This window comes from Macrotis lagotis, chromosome 2 (assembly GCF_037893015.1).
Source record: "Macrotis lagotis isolate mMagLag1 chromosome 2, bilby.v1.9.chrom.fasta, whole genome shotgun sequence".
NCBI classification, from domain to species: Eukaryota; Metazoa; Chordata; class Mammalia; order Peramelemorphia; family Peramelidae; genus Macrotis; species Macrotis lagotis.
The window spans coordinates 185,833,275-185,847,715 of NC_133659.1; the positions used below are offsets into that span (position 1 = coordinate 185,833,275).

The 14,441-nt window shown below is 42.5% G+C and overlaps 1 protein-coding gene across 3 annotated transcripts in view; it reads left to right on the forward strand.

Annotated features, from left to right (window-relative positions):
* EZH1 (enhancer of zeste 1 polycomb repressive complex 2 subunit) overlaps positions 1–14,441 on the forward strand; it is a 50,083-nt gene that overhangs the window by 34,203 nt on the left and 1,439 nt on the right. For 2 of the 3 annotated variants that reach the window (XM_074223840.1, XM_074223839.1), the window contains exons 11-20: positions 1,111–1,291; positions 2,210–2,406; positions 5,922–6,013; positions 7,082–7,122; positions 7,694–7,819; positions 9,191–9,369; positions 9,826–9,921; positions 10,330–10,411; positions 10,882–10,962; positions 11,387–11,471. In XM_074223840.1, coding sequence (XP_074079941.1) covers positions 1,111–1,291; positions 2,210–2,406; positions 5,922–6,013; positions 7,082–7,122; positions 7,694–7,819; positions 9,191–9,369; positions 9,826–9,921; positions 10,330–10,411; positions 10,882–10,962; positions 11,387–11,471 — 1,160 coding nt within the window. Of the gene's footprint in view, positions 1–1,110; positions 1,292–2,209; positions 2,407–5,921; positions 6,014–7,081; positions 7,123–7,693; positions 7,820–9,190; positions 9,370–9,825; positions 9,922–10,329; positions 10,412–10,881; positions 10,963–11,386; positions 11,472–11,718; positions 14,229–14,441 lie in introns of those variants that run through there. The other variant, XM_074223841.1, reaches the window with a different exon arrangement.

The window sequence follows — 14,441 nt, forward strand, 5'->3', positions numbered from 1 at the left end:
GTGGTTCAGGATGCAGTCTATGGTAGCATGATTGACACCACTGCCCTACATGATCAGGAACCCAATCAAAAGCTTAAGCCTCAGCCCCCTAAATCATTAAGTTTTAAGAACAGCTGTCTATTCTTAAAAAAAAAACAACTAGTCTAGCCTATAGAGCAGGAACTTTAGTAGATATTGGAGTTTAGGAATTTTCAATCATTCATGACATAATGTGAATTTGTCTATTCAGATTCTTTATTGAGGAAATGGGGACTTTGGGTTGGGAGAGAGAAAAGTTAAAGAACTTTGGGGGCATGTCACATTTTGTGGTACATGCCCACCAAAATAAGAGACAATTGAGAAGAGAGAATTAGTAAAATATGAAGCACTGGAGGCCTCGGAAAGAGACAACAGGAGATAGGAGAGTTGGACATAAAAGGAAGAAGAACCAAATCCTTCTTTCAAAGTTTTGTCTAGGGTTGTTCTTGCATCAAAAAAGAAAACTTCCCTTTTCCTATATGAGCCTATTTCTAGAACCCTAAACTCAGAGCAACTCCAATAGTAACATTATAGATTAAATAGAGTTTTGTTGGCTTGCCTGGAAACCAGGGGCCATGCCATTTTAAAGATTGCTTCTATGGGAAGATTCCTTTTTATATCCAAACATCTGACTTGCAAATGAGCTTTTGTAATACAATTCCATTATAAATTGAGGTCCTTCTTCAGTATAGTGACTTAGGTTTTCCAAGTCTTTGGCCAAGAGTACAAACTCTGACAGATTACACCAAAAAATATAGACCTATTGACAAAATGCTTTCTGTCTAGGTGCCAACAATACAAAAAGGTTTGTCTCCAGGGGTTTGGCCCCAGGATATGAATTTCTTTTGGCCCACTGGTCCATGAAGCCTACAAGTTTGTTATGTTTATATAAAAGCAATATTATTATTCTTTAGCCACTCTTGTGTCATAGAACTATAGAAAATGGTACTGCAGGCATATTTAAACATGGGAATTGAGGTGAATGATTGTATGTATTGGGACTAAGGACCCACTGCATTTTAGGAAAAGAAGACTGGGAAAAAAAACATTATTAAAGGGTCTTGTTTCATATCCATACTGTGTCCATTGCAGGAAGGAGCAAAGGAATATGCTATGCTCCACAATCCACGCTCCAAGTGTTCTGGACGTCGAAGACGTCGACACCAAGTGGTTAATGCTTCCTCCTCTAACACTTCCACCTCTGCTGTGACTGAGACAAAAGAAGGGGACAGTGACAGGGATACAGGAAATGACTGGGCCTCCAGCTCTTCAGGTACAATACTAATACCTTGTTCCTCCTTTCCTCAGGATTATTAGCGTTATTCTTCTTTTGTTATAATACACTTTTACTTCCTTTCTTCAATATTATTAGTGTTATCATTCTTCTTGTCTTCTATAGGGTTCAGGTAGAAATGGTCTGGGGACAAATGACTGTCCTACTATTCTTTTATGTTATGCTAGGCAGACTATTGTCGAGGTACATAAAATGATTACTTTTATAGGTTAAAAAAAATTGGAATGTCAGATCACTATCTGTAAGGCATCACTGAGAGCAACTTCAGGACACAAGTCCAGTAGAAGGTGGAGAATAGAGATATGTATTTCATCCAGTTCCCACATTTTTTCATTTGTTTATTTAGGTGTCCATATTGTGAGGACTTTCATTCCACGTAGTTTGGAAGATAGAATTTTTCAATATGACAACATCTGGTCAGTGTTATATAAGTCCAGGCAATTGTGGGCAATAGCTTTGTTTATGATCATGCTTCAGTGCCAATTCAAGTTATTTCTTGATTTCTCAAGGATATTTAGTGGTTTGTATTTGCAGCATGGGGATTGGTCATGATATTATTGCCAGTAATAATGAGAACACAATTATATGAAACTTTAAGGGTTATAAAGTACTTTGTTCATAACAATCTTATAAAATGGGTCACCATACAGAAAATATGTGGACCCTCATTATACAGTCTACCCAGAAAATTTCTGAACATCCTCTATTATCAGTTCCTTTGAGGAAATATTCACTTTTGAAGATTTACCTTTAAGTATTACTATACATGGGAAACACTCTTGTTTCCCCACCAGCCTTTCTCCTTGGTAAGAGTTGTAAGACTACTGAAATTGTAGGGCGTTGCCCTTAACTTTCTGTTTTGTTCACTCTTTTCTTCTCTATCTTTTCCTGTTCTAGAGGCCAACTCTCGATGTCAAACACCCACCAAACAGAAGGCCAGCCCTGCCCCACCTCAGCTCTGTGTAGTGGAAGCACCCCTAGAACCTGTGGAATGGACTGGGGCTGAGGAGTCCCTCTTCAGAGTGTTCCATGGTACCTACTTCAACAACTTCTGTTCAATAGCCAGGCTCCTGGGAACTAAAACATGCAAGCAGGTACTGTCTGAAAAAGGAATAGAACAGCAATAAGGGTCAGAATCTGTCTAGCCAGCCCAACCAACCATTCCCCAGTCTGTATCCTAAGGCTAAGTGTCCAGAAAAAGATTCCTTCAGATGTCTGTTTATCTCAGATCCTTGCTTATCTGAGACTTTTCCTATAGAGTTATAGAGACATATAATCTTGGAGTTGGAAAGGACCTCAGAGATCATCTAATCCAACCTACATTTGAATGGTAATCTCATATATATTTCATATTCAGTATTCTCTACTTGAAGACCTCCACCCATGGGAAACTTATTTCTTTTTGAGTTCTGTTTTTTGAAAGTTCATTGTCAGAAAGTTTTTTTCTTAAATAGAAGAAAATATGCTTCTCTGCAACTTCTAGCCTGGGACTCATCACCCATTTTTAGCTAGGTGATATATAGGATATTCTGTCATAGTATTGCAACTACTTCTTCTACCATTGAAACTCTTACTATGATCGTGACTATGTTCTCCCACCCATTAATAGATTTCCTCACGTGAGTATATTATCTTAATATTCAATGCAGTTCTATTACTTCTACTATAACAAATCTGTTCTTTATGAATAAAGTATATTCTTTTAATTCTGAGTATATCCCATCATGTCTTAGTGATACATATAAGATCACATTTTTCTCATTGCTTAAATTTTCATTGCTCTTAATTCACTTTTACCTGTGTTTTGTGCAACTGTAGCCAAAGCGATGAAAATTATTATGTTCCTCTTTTTTTAGCTTTTATGAAATATTAGGCCCTTCTACTCTTCCTTTATTCTGTCTACTTTGTTATTGAATTTAATGCATATATTTGAGCAGTTTTCTCTCTATCTATTTTTAGGTTAAAGTCTTCTTTATTCTATCCAATGTTCTCTAAGCAAATAATATTTTTATCAGCCCTCATTAGATGCATTCCATGTCTGACCATGACTCTTGCTAGAAATTTAAATCCAGTGGGATCCATCACCATCTTCTTAAACTAGCCATTCACTTCTCATTTAGGCCTTTTTTTTTTTTTTTTTTTTTAGGTTTTTGTTAGGCATTGGGGTTAAGTGCCTTGCCCAAGGCCACACAGCTAGGTAATTATTAAGTGTCTGAGACCAGATTTGAACTCAGGTACTCCTGACTCCAGGGCCAGTGCTCTATCCACTGCACCACCTAGCTGCCCCAGGCCTTTTTTTTTTCCTTAATTTTTTTTCCTCAAACTTTCAAGCAGCAGTACTTCAAAAAACTCCACCTCTGCCCTGAGACATGGTTTCCTTCTGGCAGTAGAATCTTTTATATCTCCACATGAATCATCAGAAGTAGATAGTAGTTTTTAAGTTTGATGAGACTTATGAGTTCTCTTTTGTGTCCTAGATATTGTGCTTTGGAGAGGTGGTGGTTGCGATGGAAATTATACCAACTCTGGAGTCAGAGAACTGTTGTTCAGATCATGCTTCTATGTGACTTTCAGAAGGTTCCCTGACCCCTCTTCCCCCAACTTCTATTTCCATTAGACTATGGACTCCTTTGGGCAGAGACTGTCTTTTGCCTGTGCTTTGCATAGTGAGTAGCACATAGCAAACATTTAATTTATGCTTACTGACCAACTGAACCCAAGATACCTCCTAAGCATTTATGTTAACCTAGGATTTCCTCAGTATCCTCCAGCAGGGAGTCACCAACTACCAGAACTAATGATTTCTTCCTGGTATCAATATTAGATATTAAAGAGAGTTTTTTTTTTTTCTCTTTCAAGAATCCAGTTCCATCCTCCCTGGGAATGGCCTCAGTCATGCCCTTCTTTTTCATAGAGAAGAAACTCAGTGATGTGTTCTTCCAGTCTTCTGACACCGCTTTGAATTCCCATTTACCTCTAGATTCGTTTTTGCTTTTAATTTCTTTTTGAAGAACTTCTTTCAAGGAAAACCTGAGAAAAGCTGAGGAAAATAGAGGGCCACTATCTCTTTCACCCTCTAAAGAAGAGCCACAGGTTGTCTTAAGGCAGAAGGCCTGGATAGATTCCTCTGTGTAAGTTCTAAAGAATACCTAGGGAATACTCTGAGCTCATGCCTCCTTCCTTCCTTCCTTCCTTCCTTCCTTCCTTCCTTCCTTCCTTTCTTTTTTTTGGCAAGGCTGTAGGGTTAAGTGACTTGTCCAAGGTCACAAGCTAGGTAATTATTATGTGTCTGAGGCTGGTGATCCAGGGCTGGTGCTCTATCCATTGTGCAATCTAGTTGCCCCTCCTTTCTTTCTTACTCAAGTGGCCATCACCAATCTTCTGCCACCCCCCCCTTAATTATTGCTAATATTACCTCATCCTTGACTTCAGAAACTCTCCTGCATGATCTTCCTTCTTTCATAGAATTGGCTTTCCTGGGCCATTCTGGACAGTAGCTGGCCCATTTCCTAAGGGCTTTTCATTCAGATTTCTTCTTGTTCCCTTGCCCCATCAACTACTTCAGTTCAGTTTCCTGCCACAAATTGCTCTCCTTTGTTTCTCCTTTTTCTTGAGTAGAGCTGTGACAAACATAATTGTCATAGCAGTTACTAATAGTTTGGATTCAGGAAGATTAAGGATAGGAAATTGGGTATAGATACCATCCTATGCCAATCAATTGGAAGAAACATGGTCCAGACTTGTCCATATGACTCCTTATCTTTAGGAAATACTAGATAGTGTCTTGCTTTAGCTTCCTTTATTTTATGAATGATAGGAAGGTGTCCTACCAAAGATAAATCTAATATTAAGGTAATGTGATAGAGTTGAAAAAGCTGTAGGATAAGAGTATGGAGACTGGATTGTAGGCCCAATTCTGACACTAACTAGCTGTGTGACTTTAGTAAAGTAGATTCTGCTTTTTGGACCTCAGATTCCTTATTTGTAAAATGAGGAGTTTGGAATAGATGACTTCTAATGTTCCTGCCAACTTAATAATTTTGTGATCCCAGGAAATGATAAGAACTAGTGACTCTCCCTCTCTGAGCCTCAGTTTCTTCTTTTGCTAAATGAAAGATGTAGACTCGATGATTGTTAAGATAGCTTTCAGCTATAACATTGTTTGTATGATTCTACATCTTTCCCCCAACAGAGGGTGCTCATGCTCAGAGCCAGGTTCTGCTTTGAATGCCAGTCCTTTATCCAAAGGTCAGAATCATTTTATAAAGTTGCTACTTAGGTGAGGAAAGACATATACAGGGGGAGAGTTAAAGGTCCAAAAAAGCAAACAAACAAAAAAACTCCCTCCAAAACCATTAGAGCAAAACCTGCAAGAAGCCAGTGATCAGGCAAGCATGCCTGTGGTCAGTACTGCTCCCTCCCTTTCAGGACACCAGCTGGAGAATTAAACTGTAAAGCCATGTGACCTCATGTCCCAAGCAATTGGGACGCACAGGGGCAATGAAACCAGCTGCCTCTGAACCCGCTAGAGCCAGCTTCCAGCTGGGGCCCTTTGTCTGGCCATTCAGCCAGTGGGAGAGTGACGGGGCCTGTTGGATTTCTCTTCCAGGTCTTTCAGTTTGCAGTCAAAGAGTCACTTATCCTGAAGTTGCCAACAAATGAGCTCATGAACCCCTCGCAGAAGAAGAAAAGAAAACACAGGCAAGGGTTGAACAAAGCACTTTTTGTGGCTGGGATGGGTATCGATCCTTTCTGCTCCCCATGCTTGGGCCTCCCTTTGGACTTCCCATCTGTGTTCCTCCCCACCACCAGGCAAAGCAGCATGTTCTCCATCAGTCTAGGAGAGTGTGCACATGCTCCCTGGGGCCTTGAGCAGCTCCTCCCACCCCTCCTGGTCCTTCCTCACTGGTGCTCTTCAGTTTTTGCTAGACAGGCCTTGACTTCAGGAGGCAGCAGGAGCAGGCTTCAGTCCCCTGAGGGCAATCTTTCCTGACTAGATGGCCATTCACCATTAAAGCCTCTCCTCAGTTCTGTCCAATAGCACTATCTTCTAGTGTTTGCCTTGAATTGAAATTTCTTAAAGATGTTCTTGTTTTGGGTCCTGATTTAAGACCATTACCCAGTAGAAGCAAATAGTTCTAACTCACATTTCTTCCACACTGAGTTTTTCAGAACACCTTTCCTAACACTATGAGGTAAGTAAATAGCACAAATATTATTAGCCCCATTTTACAAAGTAGGAAACTGAGGCTCAGAAAGGAGGAGTGATTTACCTATGGTCACACAGCTAAGTGAAGGTTGAGCTTGGATTCAAACCCCAGGTCTTTGTACTCTCAAGTCCAATATATTTTCTTTTGTACTTTGTATATTTCTCTCAGGTTCTTTCCCTTAAAGTAACCAGTATCATAATAGCTAGCAGAAGTTTCTACACCTTTTCCCCTCCCACCTCTTGATCTGGAATCCTTTCTTCCCACCTTCCATCTCTGTTTCCATTCCCCATATCTATTAGCCCCAAAGGGAGTTATTAGCATCTTGAAAGAGACACAAGCTTTTTGTTTTACCTTGTTTTTTTTTAATCATCTGTGAGAGCCTAAATCAGAATCTCTAGTTTTAATGTGCTGGAGCCCTTGCCTCATGTCTGATTTTCACAGGCAGCCCTTATTTGTCAAACCACAGTGTTTCAGAGTAGGTTATGTTTTATTTAGCTGCATCTGCAAATCCCCTCAGGACTATGGCACAGACCCTACTCCTCCTGTCTTTCTCTTCCAGGCTATGGGCTGCACACTGCAGGAAGATTCAACTCAAGAAAGGTATGTTGTCTCTCAGCTTTCTTCCATCAGTTCAGTCATCAGCCTCTCCTCATGTGGCCACCCACCCACATCACCCCTTAGGCAGCTGTCCTTGCAGACCCTGAGCAGCTCCCACAGATGGCAGGTTTCTCTGCAATTGTTCAGAGGAGCTCAACTTCCCGTTGCAACTGAGAAGGCCATGACCTGGTTCTTAGGAGTTGATGCTGTGGCCTTTGTCTCTCTGATGGTATATTATCAGCTAGATGTTAGCTTTCATATGTAAATAGGAGCTCTATAGTTCTTGGCCTCTTCTCCCTGTCATATCCCAAAGTGTTCTGAAAGTTACCCTTACTTGGCTTTTTCTAACTTCAAAGTCAAGAGCAATGGAACATAAATTCCTTGAGAAGAGGAGCTGTTCTAGTTTTTGAATTTGTATCCCTAGCATAGTGTCTTGCACCCATAGTAGATATTTCTTGAATTAATTTGAATTCCCCCAGGCTGTGACTGCCTCTTTATTAGGGTGTTGGGAACTGGGAAGAGGGGCAGAAAGCATAGTCACAGCTGTGTTACTGGCCTATTCCCTATCTCCTAGATAACTCCGCTACACAGGTGTACAACTACCAACCCTGTGACCATCCAGACCGTCCCTGCGACAGCACCTGCCCCTGCATCATGACCCAGAATTTCTGTGAGAAGTTCTGCCAGTGCAACCCAGACTGTAAGCCTGCACTGCACACACAAATCCCAGCTTTTCCTTCCTTTTCATGCTCTCTGAGTTGCCTCTGGACCCTCTCACATTCAGTATTTGTCATATGTCAGGCATTCTGCCTGGGGTCAACAAGGGACTGAAAGTCTTGAGTGTGCAGGTCTACAGAACTTGCCTATCCTCCCTGTTTTACCTTCAAGTGGTAAGATGAGGACTTTGGACACTTGTTGTTCAGTATTTCCCACAACCCCCCATTTGGGGATCTTGCTATTTTCAAAATTTGATTTTTAAAAATTCAATTTAAAATTTGTATGTTTATATTCTAATTAAAGTTAAATTCATTTTAATATAATTTGGTAGGAATCAGGAATCTGATGACAGCACAGAGGGTGGGCAAGGGAGGGAGGATAGGTTGCTTGCATAGTCCTTTCCCTTACCTTTCCCCATTGCTTCTTCTCCCTCCACCGCCCTGTCCCTTGGCGTAGTTTACCATCAGTCCTGACCACAATGGGCTGATTAATAGATATGAAAGCCAGAGCCTGCAGAGCTTGGAGGCCAGGCAGTTGTAGATATGAGTACCTTCTGCCCACAGCAGATACACATCTCAGCCACAGCAGATCATTCTGGGTAGAGCAGTAGGTGGAAGAGAGGGGGGGAGTGGAGAGCCTGCATAGTACTGTCAAAATGATACTTGCTCTTCAGGCAGGGATTTGCCAGTGAGGAGCACTGATTGTGTTCTTTCCATGGTGTGTACTCAGCCACCCTCCCAGTCCTCATAAGCAAAGGGAAAGATGATTCTGGGGAATGAGCTAATAGCACACCCTTTTTCAACATTGGGTCAGGAGGTCTAAGTCACAGGATGAGGGATTTCCTTCATTTTTTTGATGAGGAAGAAAGTAGAGGTAAAGATGATTCACTAAGTTCCTGCAGGTTATAAGTGCAGAGCCAGGATTTGACCTCAGGGCCTCTGTCCCAAAACCAGTTTTCTTTGTATTGTCCCATGCTAGATCATAGAACTGATAAATTATGTCATTCAACTCCTTTATTTTATAAATGAAGACAAAATCTGATACCCAGGAAGAAGGGCCTTACACAAGGTTACATAGGTAGGTAAATGGTAGCACTGGGTTTTGCTCTAGCTCCAGTGTTCTTTCTACCATACCTCACTGTGAGGTATCTTGACCAAGATATTTTGTGTGATGAATATTGGAATAGGGAATAAATGCTGCTCCCCACAGCATCCTCAAACCCATCCCATTCACCTCACTGCTGCCCTATAAACCTCACACTCTTTCTCACTAAAACTCAAAAAAAGGCCATATTTTCTCAGGATTTATACAGTGACCTGGCTGACCCCAGCAATTTTTCCATTGCCCCTTTCAGGTCAAAATCGATTTCCAGGCTGCCGATGCAAGACTCAGTGTAACACCAAACAGTGTCCCTGCTACCTCGCTGTTCGGGAATGTGATCCCGACCTGTGTCTTACCTGTGGGGCCTCAGAACACTGGGACTGCAAGGTTGTCTCCTGCAAGAATTGCAGCATCCAGCGTGGTCTTAAGAAGGTGTGAACTCCATGGACTGACATCTCAGGGGCTGGGATTTCCATGGAAGTAGTGGGAAAATGATTTCTGATAGCTTTCCTTTCTCAGCTCACTGGAGCTTGCTGCACTATAGCTTCCACACCTCAGGAGTTGAATGTTGAAAGCCATTTATTGTCTGAGAACCAATCCATTTATAGCTGATTAAATTGAAGGGAACAGAGGGGTGGGGTCTTGCTTATGCCTTCTTTTTTTGCCTCACAAATGGTAATACATTCCTGGGTTGTCAGAATTAGAAAAACCTGTCCCCACTCCCAGTTGAGAGGTAAAACATATTTTGTTTTCTTTCTCTTTGTCCCTCAAATAGAATAAGGCAATCTTTCAGATCCTTTCAACAGTGCTGTCCCTTTATGTCACAACCCCCACCCCTTCCCCACAATGCTTACCATGTAGCCTGAGGTCTGATTGCCTCCTCCCTAGCACCTGCTGCTGGCCCCTTCAGATGTGGCTGGATGGGGCACCTTCATCAAGGAGTCTGTACAGAAGAATGAATTCATTTCTGAATATTGTGGCGAGGTGAGCCCTGCAGGTTTGACTCAAATTCTCACAGTGGGTGAGGTTGATAACACCCCCTAATTTTTTTGTGGGTTGGGCAGCTATGAATTACTCCCTAAATGTCTCAGTTCAGCTCTCATGTGGCCTCTCTTAGGGAATCCAAAGAACCATCTGCAGCCATGAAACAAACCACTGTTTAGGAACTCCTAAGCAACCCAGCTCAGCAATGGTGGGAGGTGTCAGATAGGTTCACTAATTTTACTGTTAGATGGCCTGGCTAAAGAATGGGATCACTCTAAGCATTAGCTCCTTGTGCTTTTCTCAGAGTCTAGTTCCTTGTGTGCATTCCAGCCTTCTCCTTTACTGAGGGGATTGTCCTGAGCAGGCATCCCAATTTACATCTTCTCTTTTCATTCATCTTGTCAATAGCTTATCTCTCAGGATGAGGCTGATCGACGGGGAAAGGTCTATGACAAGTACATGTCCAGCTTTCTCTTCAATCTCAACAATGGTAGGAGACATTGTCACCACTCATTCTTAATGGAGTCAGAAATATTAGAAGGGTCACTTGTCCTCCCTCATAGTCCCTGCTTCCGTAGTCTAATCATAGACTTAACCACTAAATCTCACAGGAAGCAGGTTAGGAAAGGGTATTGATATGATTCAGTTGGGATCACACCAAAGTCAAATCTCACCAGCTCTGGATAAAACAAACATATCTATGATACACACATTAGAAGCCTCACTACCACATGTAAGGGTCTCAGGGATTTAAAGTGAGAAAAGCAATAACCTTGGGAAAAGTTCCAGAAAAGTAGGATGTCTTCTCCATCCTGAGAGGCTCACCTTTACATGAAATTCCCATTGGATCTAAATTTCTGCTGCTTTGGGGAAGTTACTTGAGACCTTAACATGCAACATATTCTCTATATGGAGGACAGAATGATGAACTAATGTCTTTTCTTTGTTTATCTTTTCTAGATTTTGTAGTGGATGCCACCCGGAAAGGAAATAAAATTCGATTTGCAAACCACTCAGTGAATCCCAATTGCTATGCCAAAGGTGAGGTTATGGGATAGATGGTGGGACAGTCTGAGTTCTGGGCCACATGAACCCTTTTCTTTTAATATATACAGCAGTTACCAGTATTTCAGATGTTTCTTTCCTTTCAAAAAAGACTTTTCTTATTTTTTACTTTGTCCATTTTAAAAGTTCCCGCTTCCATGGACACATGTCACTGAAGACTGCAGACCATCACAAAACTAGCCAGGATTAAAAAAAAAAAAAATCTAAGGGCACTTGAGATCAGATAACCTCATTGGCCATTTCTTAACTTGGAGATCAGTCTCCCCTTCAAGGAACCATTTGCAGAACTTGAAGACAGAGAGAGTGAAAAATTTCCTGTAATGCACTAAAAAGTTAGAGGAATTGGCCTGAGGTTAGCCAAGAGCCAAAGGAATAGCCTTTGTTACTTGTTTTATTTCAGTGGTGATGGTGAATGGAGATCATCGGATTGGAATCTTTGCCAAAAGAGCAATTCAGGCTGGGGAAGAACTCTTCTTTGATTACAGGTGAGGCTGTTACAGAGTCATGCTTTCTTGCATGGGAGGTGAGTCTGGAGGGATTGAGGACTGGGGAGGATAAATCATGGCCTCATCTTTTTTGTCTTTAACTGTCATGCTTTTCCTTAGAAGAAGCCTTTTCACAATGATCAGGTTGATTGAAGTTAAAAAAGGGAAAGAAAATTGGGGGCTTGGTTTTATCAAGCACAAAAGTCCTGGCATTAACCAAACTCCTTTTCTCTTCCTTCCCTGACAGGTACAGCCAAGCTGATGCCCTCAAGTATGTGGGGATTGAGAGGGAGACAGATGTCCTCTAGTCTTCCTGTGCCCCAACCTCCAGTGTCTCTAGCAGTGCTGCCTCTGCTTTTGTGCTCATGTGTGGCTGCTTCAGTCTCCTGCACTGTCTCCTATACTCAGAAACCCTTTCTTCTTACCCCCTTTGTAGTGAAGCCTAAGCTATGGGCAGTGGGGGAGAAGTTCTTTGTCTCAGAGTGAAATCTGGGAGCATTTAGAGCTTGGATTCTCAGGAAAGAGAGAGACAAAGGCTGGGAGGTGAGGGAGTGTGTCCTCTCAGCTCAGAGGCAAACAGTAAAGGTTAGGGACTGATATCTGATAACGGTTTCCTGTTAGCTCCCTGCACTGGGGCCAGACCCAGGGTAGTATCTATGGGGACTAGAAAGTCAGCAGAGGCACTGTCTTATCTTAGATCCCTAAATCAAGATCCTTCATATGGTTAGGTCCCTGGCACCATCTCTGACCCTGGAACTCAGGAAGGGTAGTAGCAGTGAATGGGGCTGGGAACCAGAGTCATCTGAATGTGAGTTCGCGGTAAAATGTGTTCTGACAGCACAGACTGGATTTAAGTAGGGAGATGAGTCTTCTCATTCCCTCTTAACTTCCTTCCCTATGCCCAGTGGCAGAAGTTTGCTGAATCTGACCAATGATCAGAAATTGCCAAGAAGAGCATGAACTAGCCCTACCTTGATTAATTAGGCTAGATAAGAAAGGACCTGTGTTCTCTCCTTACTGTTCAGGGAAGGAGAACTGTGTTCAAGACAGAAGCTAAGATCCCAGATTTGAAGAAGCTTTTGTCCATGCAGATGGACTCGTATTTTCAGGAAGGAGTATAGGTCCCCTGTTACCTCCTTCACCACCTATTAGGCCCTTAGAGGTATCATGCTGCTGAAATGTTGAAGAGTGGGAGGGGGTGTGTGTGTCTGTGTATATATATATATATGTCCGTGTGTTTGTGTGCGTGTGTGTGTGTGTGTGTATGTATGTGTTGGGTACTTACTTTGTTCTAGCTTCCTTCCCTTCCCTCTCCCCTCCCAACCAAACCAGACTAAAGGGACCAGTATCAAGTATCCCTTCAGGATGGAAAAGACCCAGGTATAGATTGAGAGTGGGGGAGTAGGGTACCCAGAATGCAGATATAATTTGCTTTCTTGATTCTGGCACCTTCTGTTTCATGGTAGTTATGTGAGGGGGTGGGGTTAGGGGCTTAACATGCATGTGTGTAGAGATGACCCATACATGTAATTATAAACTGGCAATGCATGAGTCTGGGGCTACTGGACCTTCTGCCACTTTTAAATATAGAAGCAGCTGGGCCCTCTCTAAGGAAACTTGCCAGCAAAGCACTTTAACTGTTTCCTTTAGAAGACCTAAAGGCATGATTGAGTATAGAAATTCAACTGTAGTCCCAGGGATCCCAACCCAAATCTAGTTTCTGAGGAGAGGGAGGTTGCTTTCCTTCCATCCAATTCCTGGGGAGCTTCAAGTAGTTGTGTTGACAGAGGGGTCTACGCATAGGGAGATTGGGGCCAGCCAAGGAGATCCGTGTCTGACAGATTTGCTGAGCTGGCAGAGAACTGGGGAGTGCCTGTGCTTAGGTGGAAAGGACATGGGCAAGTCCAAACCGGCTTAGGGAGTGTCTCCAGCAAGGGTGCAAGGCTTTATCCTGTCTCTTTGGGGAGTAAGTACCTTTCTCCTTGATCTGGACTGATCAATCTGCCTGTCCTTATACCCTTCGGCATGTCACAGTAGGTTGGGGTGGAGTTCCTTCTCTAGGCCATGTTAGCCAACAGCTACCATCCTTCCCATGAGGATTCTCAAAGAACTTTCCCAGCCAACTAAGCTGGCCACATGCCCCTCTTCTCACCCCCCTCTCCAGCTGCTCTTCAGACATTCCTCACCAGCTCTTGGCAGGGGCCAGCTGTTTAGCCAGCCAACCTCAGCAGTGATTCTGAAGTTGTCTACTGCTGTGTGATGAAGGGAACACTCCCTTTCCCACTGCCACTAACTGCTATGGGCACTGAATTGCTTAGATTAGAGGGGAAAATCAGAGACATTTGACATCAATTCAGAAAGCCTGAACAGCTCAACTTTTTTTCTGGAGTGGGTTTTTGGGGGTAGTCCCTAGATCACTGCAGCCATATGCTGGCCAAGAGGAAGAGGGGGAGAGGGGCTAAGGTTTTTGTGATGTGTTCAGAATCAGAGGAACTTTTTACCACACTTCTTTCAGGCTTTCTCTTGTTTTCAGAGTCACTGGATTTTATCCCTCTTTTATCCCTTTTATCCCTATCCCTCCTTCAATCCTTTTTAGTATTCCCTGACACCCACAATCCCTATTTGAATTTCCTTCCTATTATCAGGAATGGGGCAGGGAGGCTTTGATATTGTGTGGCTTTGTTGCCAGTGAATCTCACGCACTTTAAAATCCTGTGGCTTGTGACCTCCTCATCAGAATAAAGTGGTAGAAACTAATTTGTAATAAACTGTACAATCTGTTTTGGGTCTAAAATGAAATGGGGAGAATGTATACACAGCTCAGATTGGTGAATTCCAACATCCTCTGGCCTGGGGTAAGGTTGCGAGTCCTGAAGAAATTGTGTGGGATTAGGGTCCCATCAAAACTCTGACAGGATCAAAGAGACCCTGCTTAGAAGGGATCCTAGATTCAGGCCTTCCCACTATCAA